The 12,833-nt window shown below is 48.5% G+C and overlaps 1 protein-coding gene across 2 annotated transcripts; it reads left to right on the forward strand.

Moving 5' to 3' along the window:
* Nucleotides 1-2,284: 2,284 nt before the first annotated feature.
* On the forward strand, nt 2,285-9,345 carry cdc42ep3 (CDC42 effector protein (Rho GTPase binding) 3). 2 transcript variants are annotated; one of them, XM_056292138.1, is made up of 3 exons: nt 2,285-2,469; nt 7,462-7,590; nt 7,704-9,345. In XM_056292138.1, exon 3 carries the CDS (start codon nt 7,706-7,708, stop codon nt 8,795-8,797), a length of 1,092 nt encoding a protein of 363 aa, XP_056148113.1. In that variant the 5' UTR covers nt 2,285-2,469; nt 7,462-7,590; nt 7,704-7,705; the 3' UTR covers nt 8,798-9,345. The 2 variants fall into 2 exon arrangements, with proteins under 2 accessions (XP_056148113.1, XP_056148112.1); XM_056292137.1 differs by having other exon boundaries at nt 7,462-9,345.
* Nucleotides 9,346-12,833: the final 3,488 nt, after the last annotated feature.

A 12,833-nucleotide genomic window follows, 5' to 3' on the forward strand; every position in this document is an offset into this window, starting at 1 on the left:
TGAGTCTCCTTGTTTCCCATCCCTGCACGCCTGGGTAATTCATCTTGTGGGAGGAGTTATTTTTAGGCTGTTGTCAGTTCCGCGGTAAGCCCAGCCTCTCCGGAGTTTCCGAGGTTTAATGGCCTTCTCAAATAGGCAGACAGCGGTGTGTGTTCTCCTTTACAGATCACGTGCCAGCCACACGGACGCCTCGGTGACATCACCTCTGGCGACAAGGCACGGCACCGCGCTGAAAGGCCTCAGTCACAACGGCTGTTTGACCGCTGCGGCCGGGCAAAGGCTGCGTAACCTCAGTGGAAGGTGTCTCAGCAACCGTCAGCGGTCCACACATCACAAATCAACCCATCACTACATTCATTTCACCCTTAGACTTTGCAATGTTTGACTATACAGCTGTACATTAATCACGACACATCATTGTAGAGAAAAAAAAAGCAGACCAGGTGAATGAAAGGTCACAAATTTGTCAGAGTAGCAGAGGAGATTGGTGGTGTTTGCAAAAGGGTGGGCATGTTCCCATGCTGGATGAGGCGAAACTACTGTTAAGAGTGCTACTTAGACTTGTGGCAACATGCATGCACCCCCTTCCCCTTGCGAACAGAAGCATGCGCATGTGGATGCACAAAGATGCTAACAAGCACACACACGTGCACACACACACAACCATGCACAAAACTGCACAAAAACAGACACACATACACATGCAATGATTGAAACACCCCCCCCACTTTAATCATCTTCTCTCTCGCAACGTACGTGCACAGACACACACCTCTGCCATGTTTTCCCTATCCCCCGCAATACAAAGCGTGACATCACTTCTGAGCTGCACCGGTTTCCAAGGTGACAGGTTTTTTTGGGGTTTTTTTTTTTTCGTGGAAAATATAACAAAATGTTGAGAGCTGCAAAATACCAAATGTGAGAACAAGGTTCCTCCTTGTCCTTGAACGGAGGACATCAGGTTACAGCCTCTTGCTCTGTGAAGGATAATCAGGTCCCTCCTCTCACATTGTGCATTTGGAAAGGTAATGGGGAAAACGAGATAACAGCCGAGGAAGTTTATTTTTTTTTACTGTAGTGGCTCATGTGTTGTCCATTAGCCAATTTATATCCGTTGTGTGACACGCTGCAGTGCTGCAGTGCTCTGCAGCATGGCTCCGTTCTGCCGACACTGGCTTGCCCCTGCTGCCTCTGTCAAAACTGCCAGCACCGTCACAGATGCAGCAGTGAAAAAAAGAAACAATAGATTTACAATTTCAGAATTTAAGAAAAACGTGTGTGTGTGTGTGTGTGTGTGTGTGTGTGTGTGTGCGTGCATGCATGCATGTTGATGCATGTTGTGGAGGGGTGCACATACTTGTGTGTGCATGTGCATGTTAGTGTTAGAGAGACGGATAGGGATAAAGAGGAGACGTTCATGAAACAGAGTGATAGTGGGAGAGAGAGAGAGAACAAGCGAGGCAAAAAGAGACGAATAGAGAGTGTTCAGAAACAGCCTCCCCTCCCCCCTCCCCCGAATACAACCAGAATACAGCCAGTCAAGTGCCTGCCGGCTGCAGCCGGCTGCATTTACAGAACCGGTCTTATCAGATGTCAGTAGTCTTCAGGCGAGGCAGAGTGAGTGGGGAAAAGAAGCTCGCGCTCTCATACCAGAAACCATTGTTTTGGAGAGGATGGCTGCCCTCCCCTTCAAACAGCAGCGCAATGTCTGTTTCTGTTGCTGCGCACAGGACAAGCTGCAAGCCGTAAGCTGCAAACCAGCCCTCAAGCCCTGAGCTCCTGAAACTGTCCCCAGCCCAGTGGACAGCGGCCTGTCCGGAGGATACACCGCAGCAAAACCAGCCACAGGAAGCCCAGAGGATCCCCAACCACCGCAGCCTGCTAAAAACAAGCTCTGGTTAAGGAAGAGGACGGACATGCACAGGTGCTGCTAGAGGAAGCAAGAGATAGATATATACACACACACACAGAGGAGAGAGAGAGAGAGAGAGAGAGAGAGAGAGAGAGAGAGAGAGAGAGAGAGAGAGAGAGAGAGAGAGAGAGAGAGAGAGAGAGAGAGAGAGAGAGAGAACGAGTGAGGGAGGAATAAGAGCAAGAAGGGAAAGAGAGAGAGAGAGAGAGAGAGAGAGAGAGAGAGAGAGAGAGAGAGAGAGAGAGAGAGAGAGAGAGAGAGAGAGAGAGAGAGAGAGAGAGAGAGAGAGAGAGAGGGAGGCTGGGAGAGGGAGGAGGTGGGTAGGAGGAGACTTCTTCGGTAGGGAATAGAGCTTGAGAGGAATTCCAAAACAGCTGTCCGGCAGACGTCCCAACAGACAGGAGTGCGGCCCGGGGCAGAGACAGAAGGCAGGCTCGAGTTAAGCAGACACGGGAGCAGCCTCCGTGCACTTGCACATCAGGCAAGGCGCTGCAACACGGAGGAGAACAGCACCGATAACCGGGAAGGATCAGGATCTCTCCACTGGAATATTCCAGGTGAGTGAAAGAGTGAGGGAAAAATTTAGCTGGCGGTTGTGTGAGGTGCTCGCTGTGAGGTGGTTTGACCGTTAGTTGGTTGACCAATGTGAACAGACTTGTTAGTCCGCCACGGTCTGAGCCGAGGACAACTTTCACGACTTTTGGGAATGTGTTAGGTTTGTGGCGAAGGTATGTGGCAGGTACGCACCAGAATATGACGTTACGCAGTAACCGGACAGTGTGAAACGCCGTGAGAGCGTGGTAAGTTAGTCGGGTAGAAGAGCATTTGTGCAGCAAATGCCCTCTTACATACATACAAGACAGGGGCTGAGCTGTTAAGAGCAACGCGATACCACGCCGGCTTTCCAAGAGGGACATTTTCAGTCGGGCTACACACTTAAGACATGTTCTGTTGAAAAGCACGGCGGGCTTCGCCGTGATCTCTTGACCGAGCCGCTTTTGAAGAATTCCGAGGCTGAACCGAGAGAAGATGGGACCCGGTTCGTCGCTCTGCCAGTTTATGTTTGTGTTGACATTCCCCTCATGTCTGATATGCTTTGATATGGTTTCCTGACCCCCCGGGTCTGCCAAGGATAACTCTGGCAAGCCGTGCTCATGCTTGCGGGTGGCACAGGGGGGAGCGAGAAAAAAAGACAGAGCAAACACTCCACCCTGCTATTCACCACGGTCCCGGCGTAGCCACCAGGCCCCCGAGAGAAGGCCTTCGCCTATAATTGAGGTTTTTCTTTTTTTTTTATGCAACAACAAGCCCTCTTCTATAAAGCTAGCATTACGCTCTGTGGTATGTGCCTATTCTTTTTATAACGGCCAAAAGCGAGGGTCGCTCTGCTATTCAAAGACCTGACACAAGTCAAGGCCAGGGTAACGGTTTCATGTTGGGAAACTTCATACTTCCACTGAGTTGTGTTTTAGACAATACCGCACCATACTTCTATTCTTACACTGTGCGCAAACCCTCTATCCCAGCAAATTAGTATATCATATTCGCAGAGGGCACTGCATGCACGGCCTGTGTTGCCCTGACAGGAAGAGTGTTTGCAGGATGTGCGGCAGTCATGACCGATAAGTCGCATACAGAGAGTAATAATGTGAACAGCTTCTCCTTCGAACCCTCGCTTTTTCCTCTGTATGCTCCTCGCGAGTCGTTGTGGGTCATTTCCGCATACGGCGAATGATGCCAAGCTACAAAGCAGGGGTGTTTGTTTTAGACGAGGGCACGGTTGCCCTTGCTCTAAGAATAGGGTGGCCCAGTTATTTTGCCCGTGACACTGTAAGTGGTCCCAGAATAGCCAGACAAGGCATTAGCAATAACTTCCAATTACCAGCTACCCCCTTGCATTATTCCATATCTGTCTGTCATTACACTCACGTTGCATGCTACCCCCCCCCCCGCCTTCACCCTTTTACCATAAACCAACCCTCAGGGTGGGCACCACATTCCACCCCCCACCCCCACCCCCCCAGTTACTGTGATGAGGCAAAGCCCTCTCGCTGAGCGCTCAGGAGTCACCGGATCTCTTCACGCCTGCAGCTGACCCAATGACACACAGGCTCTATCCTGCGGCTCTCATTGCGATTGGACAGCCGCACGGCCAAACAACTCCGAGGGAGGCGCCGCCGCAACCCACCTTCCCCCCGGAGGTGTAAATGAAACCCGTGACCGCATTCTGCAGTGGCGTCGGCGGCTGGCCCTGACGCCGGCAGCACGTGCCCGGCTGCCTCTTCTTCTGGGCTCGTTCCAAAAAGGAGGGTGCAAATCTGGCCTCAGCTGAGGGCATTACCGAGACACACCTGCTCAGTTACTAACACCCCCCCCCCCCATGCAGAGATAAAAATGGATTCATTAGGTCAGCTAGTGGTAAGGATTTTTTTTTTATTATCCTGGGAGCTTGTAAATAACTACTTGCATCCCTGGTCCAGCACCGGCTTAGTCCATAGAGCCGGTTCTTTCTACTCCCTCTTAGTTCCCTTCACCGAATGAACCTATTTACACACTGGATCCTAAGCAAGGCGTTGGATGCCAAATCGCCAAAGACTGACACCACTTAGATGTACATTGTTTTCCTCATAGTTTGCCGGTGGCCTCTGGCATTCCAGACATGTTTGCCATAAAAGCCAAGCTGAGCTGTCAGCGGGACGGCTGACATGAAGGTCAGGGTTTCACCATACCAGCTGACTTCTCACAGACTGCAACTGTTGACCTTGGGGAGGATGCACAGCAGATGTCTCCCTACGAGAGCCTCCAAGAGCTTGGTCGCTCCGCTCATGCAGGATTTCCTAAACACTCCAGCCACGGTATTGATTTTAAACAAGATAATAATCTATTGTAATGCATAAGGTTTGCACCCCCCACCCCGCCCCCGCCGGCCGGTTGAGACAACAGGGTCAATACAAATCGCACAGATAGGGCGGATGGTCCAAATTAATGCAAGGTCGGACCGATAATCAATAAGTACTGTACGCCTGGCAGAAAGTCCTTGAACACGTGGTAAAGCAGTGACCCCCGTCTCTGGGCGGGATTATCAGCACGGTGGATGATAAAGCGACGGAGGCGGCTCACGCCGAGCACAACCCGCGGGAGGCTTTTTGATCGACAGGTTTGACGGCGCGATTCTCCGAACTCCCAAAGCAGCCACATTCCCCCGCCGCAAAGTGCATCAGCTGTCAAGGTCAGGGAGGACTGGGCCACCGAGAAAGGGAAAGTACGGAAACTAAAAGAGAGGGAAACAGAGAGATAGAGGGGGAGAGAGGGAAAAAGACAGAGGTGAAAGCTAAAAAAAGTGAGGGATCCTACTTTATCCTCCTTTCCTCAGACACAGCAGTGGTGACACAGGCTCTTCCTCCTCATCTTCCTCTCTCTCGCTCTCTCTCTCATTCTCTCTCTCTCTCACGCTCTCTCTCACACACCTCTCTCATGCTCTCACTCCCTCTCTCCCTCTCTCTCTCTCTCTCTCTCTCCCTCTCTCTCTCTCTCTCTCTCTCTCTCTCTCTCAATCTCTGCTGGCAAACAAACCCCGTCTCCTTAGCACACATGGCGTGCATTCGGAGCGGCTATCTCCCCCGGCCCAGTCAAGCACTTCATACAAACACTTGCAGTCGCACCAACACTCAAATACACAAGGGCCCTTTGGAGAGCGGCGTTGCCATTCAACAGACTCACACATGTTCTGCATCCTTCCAAGTTGTTGCTCATGTCTATATATAGACGCCATAGCGCTCGCTGGGCGACGGGTTTATTTGCGTTGTAATGACATCCCCCCTTATGCGAGATTGCTTTCTCAAAGGCTTCAGATGTGACGCGGCGTGGATGGTGAAAGACACGCTGGTCGTACCCGGCCAAAAGAAACTACGGCCAAAAGAAACTATGGACACTGTTCTATGTAGACTTGACAAAGCAGATTTTTTTTCCCCCTTCGTTTCAAAGCGGCAGGCTCCATGGAGAAAGAGAACGGCAATGCCATTTTTGCATGGCGTTTATGCAGTGAAACCACTCTGACATGCGATAAAACGCATCCAACAGAATAAAACAGAATAACTACTTCTGTAAAGGAAACTTAGTGTGTAGTCCCCACCTTAAGGCAGATTTATGCTAATAGATTTTAATGATTAAGTGCAAATTGTAATTATACTGCTGAATTATACTGACAGACTAATACCATTACACTCCCATACTAAGATGATATACTAATAAACTTTACTGCTAATGTACTAATGATAATATACTAATACTAACAAACGAATACTGCATGGCCGTGTTTCTCTGGGTCCTCTGGGTAACTGTAGGCCACTTATACAGAGGATGTGATGAGACTGCCGCGGTGTTGGCCTGTGAGGTCGGTTGCAGCAGGAATGTGGATGTTTTATCAAACTTGTTTTTTTTTTTTTATTCAGGGTGGACTTGACCGCCCACGCACTTTTCGTCCGGCAGTGCATTATTCTGTCAGGCGGTCACCGCTGACAGACCTTTCATAAGTAAATATGTCTATAAATGGGCACGCTCGCTCCTCTCTCGCGCTCCCCCACAACCACCCACCCACCCACCCACCCAGCCACACACACACACACACACACACACACATGCACGCACGCCAGACTCCCTTCCTTGAAGGTGTTTTTTTTTACATTTTTTATATATATCGTTGTCCTTGGATGCCGTGTCATCTCAAAGAGCCAAACTGACTTTCTTCTCTTCCTAGTGAGCTCATCCCACATTGACCTGGAAACCAGATGATTGTTGGTATTGTGAAAACAGAGTTCTGAAAGGGCATCGTGGCCACTTAAGCCCAAATAAGGTAGACTCGTCGTGATATATTCCTGTTACCCCGGCTCCCTTTAAGTCTGACGCAGATCTTCTGTATATCAGAGGTCCAAATCAAATCACCATCTGCATCACCTTTCTCTCTTTAAAATCCACCCCATGTAATCCCTCGCTCCATCCATCTCCCCCCACAAGCCCCTAAAACCCTTAAGCCCCTTTCCTCTCCTCTCTCTCCGTGCTCTTCATTCTGCTCCATCTCTTCCTATCTCTGTGCGTGTCTGAGCGGTAGCCCTCCCTTAACAGTGACTGGCCCCGCTCTGATCCTACTAAAGTCCCCTTCGCTTCTCTTCTCCCAATCTGTGATCCAGCTGTTCCACATTAGCACATTGGGAGCAGGGAGGCCAGCGGGGTTCTCACGTGTGGAAATGTGGATGTGAGTGGAGCAAAAGCAGCAGCAAGCGGCCTTAGATCAGTCCTCATCCTCTGCTGGCTCCCATATTATCTGGAAGCAAGCTGGATGATGAGGTCATTTTGTGAGGGTTCCAGATTTATCTATCTTTTTGGCCCCAGTGTTGGTAACCAGATTTCCTAATCTGGACGTCTAATGACTCGAGTTGTACAGTAGAGCAGGAGAAGCAGGTCAGTGGGGGAAGCCAGGTGAATACTTCGATCGAATTTTTTTGCTGTATTAACTGAAAATGCAATCGTCTCCTATTTCTCGTTTGTTTCAGATAAGCGCCCTGGTGACCTTTCTGCAGCCTCAGACAGAGGGGCTTGGAATGCCATTTCCTGATCAATGACCCAGCTCAGCGACTGAGGCTATTATTGGAGTGGCACATGACCGGTCTATCACTGAGAATGTAATTTGATCATCCCCTCAGGAACGTCCTGTACTCTGTGTAGCATTCACAACATATATTAAGCCCTCAAGTGTTCAATCCCTACGAATCTGTGAGCTCTTTCATCACTACAGCCATGCCGGCCAAAGCGCCCATCTACCTGAAGCCCACCAACAGTAAGAAGGGAAAAAAATGTCGTCTGAGAGATATACTGTCCCCAGACATGATCAGTCCACCGCTGGGGGACTTTCGCCATACCATCCACATTGGAAAAGGTGGGGAGAGAGATGCCTTTGGAGACATGTCATTCCTCCAGGGCAACTTTGAGCTCCTGCCGGGGAAGGGAGAGGTGGTCCACCCTCAGTTTGGCATCCAAAGTGAGTTCCTGCGGGCAAACAGCACCCCTGATGCCTCCTTCGCGGAGACCCCCTCTCCAGTTCTCAAGAACGCCATCTCCCTCCCTACCATTGGTGGCTGTCAAGCCCTCACCTTACCCCTAATCTCCTCCGCTGTGTTCCCCCTGCCCCCAGAGCCCCTGGAGGACATAGTGGGGCCCACAATGCCCATGAACTCTGACAGGGCTGAGGAGCTGGACATCCTGCAGATGGATGCTCTGTTGCGATCCATGGACGTCTTAAGCAGCGAGCCCACACGATCCTCCGCAGATCTCCAGTCCAAGCCCGACGTCCTTCTGGATCTGCTGGACAAACCAGAGAAACCAACACCCAAGACAGTCGCTAAAACTAACAAAATTAATAAAGGTGAAAACAGGTCTGAAAAGCCATCATCCTATTACATCAATGGGCATGGCAATGGCACCTATAAAACCAATGGAAGCCTCCACAGCAACACAAGCAGCAGCGACAGCTACGACAGCTACGATGGTAAAGGAAACTTCAAGAGTAACGGGCACAGCCGCGACATCTGCAACGGCAACGGCAATAGCAACTGCAATGGCTATGGACGCTTTGACACTGTTGTGACCCTGGCTCATGAGAACGAGCTCTCCAAGTGCAATGGGGATTGGGTGAACAGGGACAGCGGCATGGAGGAGGGGCGCATCTGTGATTTTGAGTTTTCCGAGTTTTCCAAGGAGAAGAGCACGTCGCAGGATTCCCTCACCCAGATCACAGGGTCGCTCCTCTCCCTCGAACTTGATCTGGGCCCATCCATCCTGGATGACGTGCTCAACATAATGGACAAACCTCCAGCGAAGAGCCGACCTTAAGCAGTGCTGAGGCCCCAAGAGAAGAAAGGGAATTATGAGGAGAGAGAGAGACTCGAAAAAGAAATCAGAATGGTGTCTGGTTATATCATTGTGATGAAAATGAGCTGAAATAGACGGAGCTGCTTACGTTTTTAACTGTCGAAACAAATAACTCCTCTTGCTTCTGTGGAGTGTGGCTCCTTCTTGTTTGTCATGTTACCAGCATGTTTAAGATGCATGCGCTATTGAATTACAACTAAAAGACACCCATTGTGCCTTTTATTTAGAAAATGGATTACTGTAAAGGTAACAAGTAATAGAATTATGTTATTTTTTTTCCCTGAGTTCCGCAGTATTTAAATACTTTTCAACTTTTAGGATTACTTTTTTTTTTTTACACAACCTTGATCTGTGTTCCTCCATAAACATAACGCATTCTGTGTGACTTTTAACGTGTTTTAATGAAGCACTGTTTGTTTGTCACATGATAGGTTTGCTACATAGCGTTTTCAAAGAGCAGAATACTATGCATATTTGTGTTTTTAATATTGTAACACAAATAAATACATTTTGTCCTATTTTGCCTTTTTAAAATTTATTTATTTATTTATTTATTGCAAAAGCCGCACATGATCCGGGGGTATATTGTCATAGACCGTGATCAGTCTGTAAGGGGAGACTTTAATTCAAAACTGTGAGTGAAAAAGTAGTAAGGGAGTAACAAGACAAATCAAGAGGTGGCTTGTCCCAGAAAGAGAGAACAACAGATTGATGAAGAGGAGGATAGAATGGATTAATGTTCTCGCCTCTGGGATTCCTCACATACTGCCGGCCTGCCCTGCAGTGGGAGCGCTGCTGAAGGAGCGGGCCTTCACCGGCCCAATGAGGCGCCTGTTCTACTTGTTTGCATGTGGACGGAACAAGTAGGGGGGGGGGTCTGCAAAATTCCTTGCATTCTTCACAAAGAGCACAAGTGTCCTGGGCCAGACATAAATCAGCTGTTTCGGGCAAGCGGGGAGGGGTTTGCTGTTAGACCTACAGTATACATCACCCCGAGTGTATAGAGAGATTGGGCTGTAAAACATCCACTTACTACCCGTAAGCAAACTTTGCTCAGCAATGAGAGAAGGACGGGCCCTCTGCTATGGCTCATGGACAATAAAGAACTGTTGACTGAGCAGAGTTGGAGCAACTGTCTGAAAGAGCAAGACAGCAGTGATTAGGCATGCCTGCCACCCCTTGAACCCTCTGCTAACATTGTCTTCCTCACTCCCATCATCTATCTTGTAAGGGCCTTTCATAGGCATACGCAGGGTGAGTCAACACAAGACCCTATGGGATCCTATATTGTTCCTCTTGAATGCCACAAGAGAGCTCTTCAGAAATCCAAGATAAGGGACAGATATTCCTTAACTTCCACTTTGGCTCCACGTGCCACAGTGTCACGCATGCTGGACAAAGACTAGATGACCTCTCTAAACCCCCTTCACATGCTCAATCCAGAGTAGGTCACGTCTGAGTCAAACGGCTGATTTCATATACACATAATTAGTTGGGTTTGATTCCATTTGGGCCGATGTGGCAGACCGTTCCATATCATCGAAAGACCTCAGATGTCCATAAATAACAGCAACTATCCCATTTGAGGCATCTCACGCTGTCAAAAACCAGATGTGAGAGGCGTCCAGGTGGCATAGCGGTCTATTCCATTGCCTACTAACACGGGGATCACTGGTTCGAATCCCTGTGTTACCTCCGACTTGGTCGGGTGTCCCTACAGATACAATTGGCCGTGTCTGTCAGTGGGAAGCTGGATGTGGGTATGTGTCCTGGTCACTGCACTAGCACCTCCTCTGGTTGGTCTGGCCAGTTTGGGGGGGAGGGTGAACTGGAGGGAATGGCGTGATCCTCCCACATGGTACGTACCCCTGGCGAAACTCCTCACTGCCAGGTGAACAGAAGCGGCTGGCGACTCCACATATATACTCCACATACGGCTCAGAAGAGTGGGGTAATTGGCCAAAATTCGATTGGAGAGAAAAAGGGGTAAAAAAAAAACCAGACTTGAGAAAAGAGACGAGCCGTTCCCCAATGCAAGAAAACCCATGTTGTGGCAGATTCCCTAGCAATTGAAAAATGCCTGCGTTAGTGCTAAAGACTTTGTATATGCATAACTGAGAAATAAGGCTGTTTGTAGTCCGGGTAATTACTATGTTTACACCTGCAATAGTACATCATTGACTTGATGACAGTCTTCTCTGACAGGCGTGGACCCGTAGCGAAATCTGTACTGTTTACAGAACATGTCGTGACCAAAGGCAGTATAGTGTGTTGTGTAACATATCAAAAGTATTACGGAGATGCCAAAGAGAGGCCAAACCCTTCTGAATCAAAATACTAGGAAAAATCAGTTTTATATGAAATCAGGTACAAATACTCAACATTTGTTAAATTCTGAACACCCCTCTCCTACATTCCCCAACTAAGGGATTAGTGCTACACGTAAAATGTTTGGGTGAGAAAATAGTTATTTTTGCTTGGCTTTATGTTACGCAATGATGTAAGCTTTCTGTTTGCATAACTTTTATTTGCCAAATCTACATAACAAATCTCTTCGGGTTCGACTCTGAGTTGCGAAACCTCAGTTATGCATCGACCACTGGCGGCTCCTGACCGTCCTCTCTCGTTTAGTCTTTCTCGGGACCCCCCAAGGGCAGAACAGAAAGTACCGGAGAAAGAAGGTACAAATAAAGTTTTGGAGTGTTTTCTATTACAAAAGCATCAGTGTGACCTGAAGAAATGTTAGAGCCAATCGTCGTAAATCCAAAAAGTCAACCCCATAAAAATGATGTACGGCAATATAATCAGGTATGACATACACCCACAGACTCCCCGTAAACCAGTATACTGCTTCTGTCTCTGACTCGCCTGATAATAAATTAGATCTGAAATTGATGTTGCTTTTTCATTTGCAGTGTTGTCCTTCCTAGTGTGATGAATCACTCCTAATTTTAACCTTAATAATAATCTTTCCTCTGCAGATCAAGATGCACAAGGGTGCTTGGTACCGAGATGGTGGATGATTGTTGCAAATGACACCAGAGCGTTGTGTCCTCCAGTCAGGGATGTTTTACGGAATCTGGTACCCCGTTATTTTAGTGACCAGTTGCTTGCTTGAGAAATTTAATTTCAACACTTTAAATAACCCTTAAGCATGAAATGCAAGGAAAACAAGAACACCCTTAACAAAGATGCCAAGCACAACTATTGTGGGACGGTAGGGGATTATTAGGAATCAGGAACATCTTTGTCATTTCGTTTCACTTGTGTACATGAAATGAAATGAAATGTCATTTCCCCCTACCCACAGCAGTGCAACACAAAGACACAAACACATATCCAACATACAAGAACACATATATCCAAACTACAAAAACTACAAAACTACAAAAACACATATACCCCGCCCCCCCCAAAAAATTCACTGTCCAAGAGAGCGAACGCCAGCCAGGATGACTGTCGGAACTGCCGGTCTGCATGGGCTAGCAGTTAGCTTAGCCTGCCCCGCTTCTGTGTCCTGTCAGACCGCTCTCGGGGCTTCTTCTTCGGGCGCAGCTCCGGGCAGGGCCGTGGTTCTTGGGCCCACCGGATACGGCAGACCAAGCTCCCCCAGCCGATCCAGTGCCAGCTCTCCCAGCCATCAAACAAAGACACAAACTTAGACGCAGACGTGAACAAAGACACTGCATGAATGGTACTGGGTGAGGCCGCCACAAACGTTAAGTTCGCGCCGCCACCTTCCCACAGCGGGTGAGGCCGCTGCAAACATGAGTTCACGCTGCCATCAACTCCTACATCTATATACGCCATATATCATGTATCTCGAATGAAACCACATGGACAATTGCCGAGCAACAGAATACGAGGAGGAGGCTAAGAGAATATTGATGGAGGTGCAGAAAAAAATGTGTTTTGGAATTTTCTCACCAGTGAGGATTATAATGTTCATTGAAAAACATAAAATGTGTAATGACCTAATACATTTGTAGTTGATGCA

The sequence above is a fragment of the Lampris incognitus genome, chromosome 13, assembly GCF_029633865.1.
Source record: "Lampris incognitus isolate fLamInc1 chromosome 13, fLamInc1.hap2, whole genome shotgun sequence".
In the NCBI taxonomy this organism is placed as follows: Eukaryota; Metazoa; Chordata; class Actinopteri; order Lampriformes; family Lampridae; genus Lampris; species Lampris incognitus.

What these genes read in the sequence shown, in the direction of transcription:
- cdc42ep3 (XM_056292137.1), top strand. Translation starts at nt 7,706, where the DNA reads ATGCCGGCCAAAGCGCCCATCTACCTGAAGCCCACCAACAGTAAGAAG.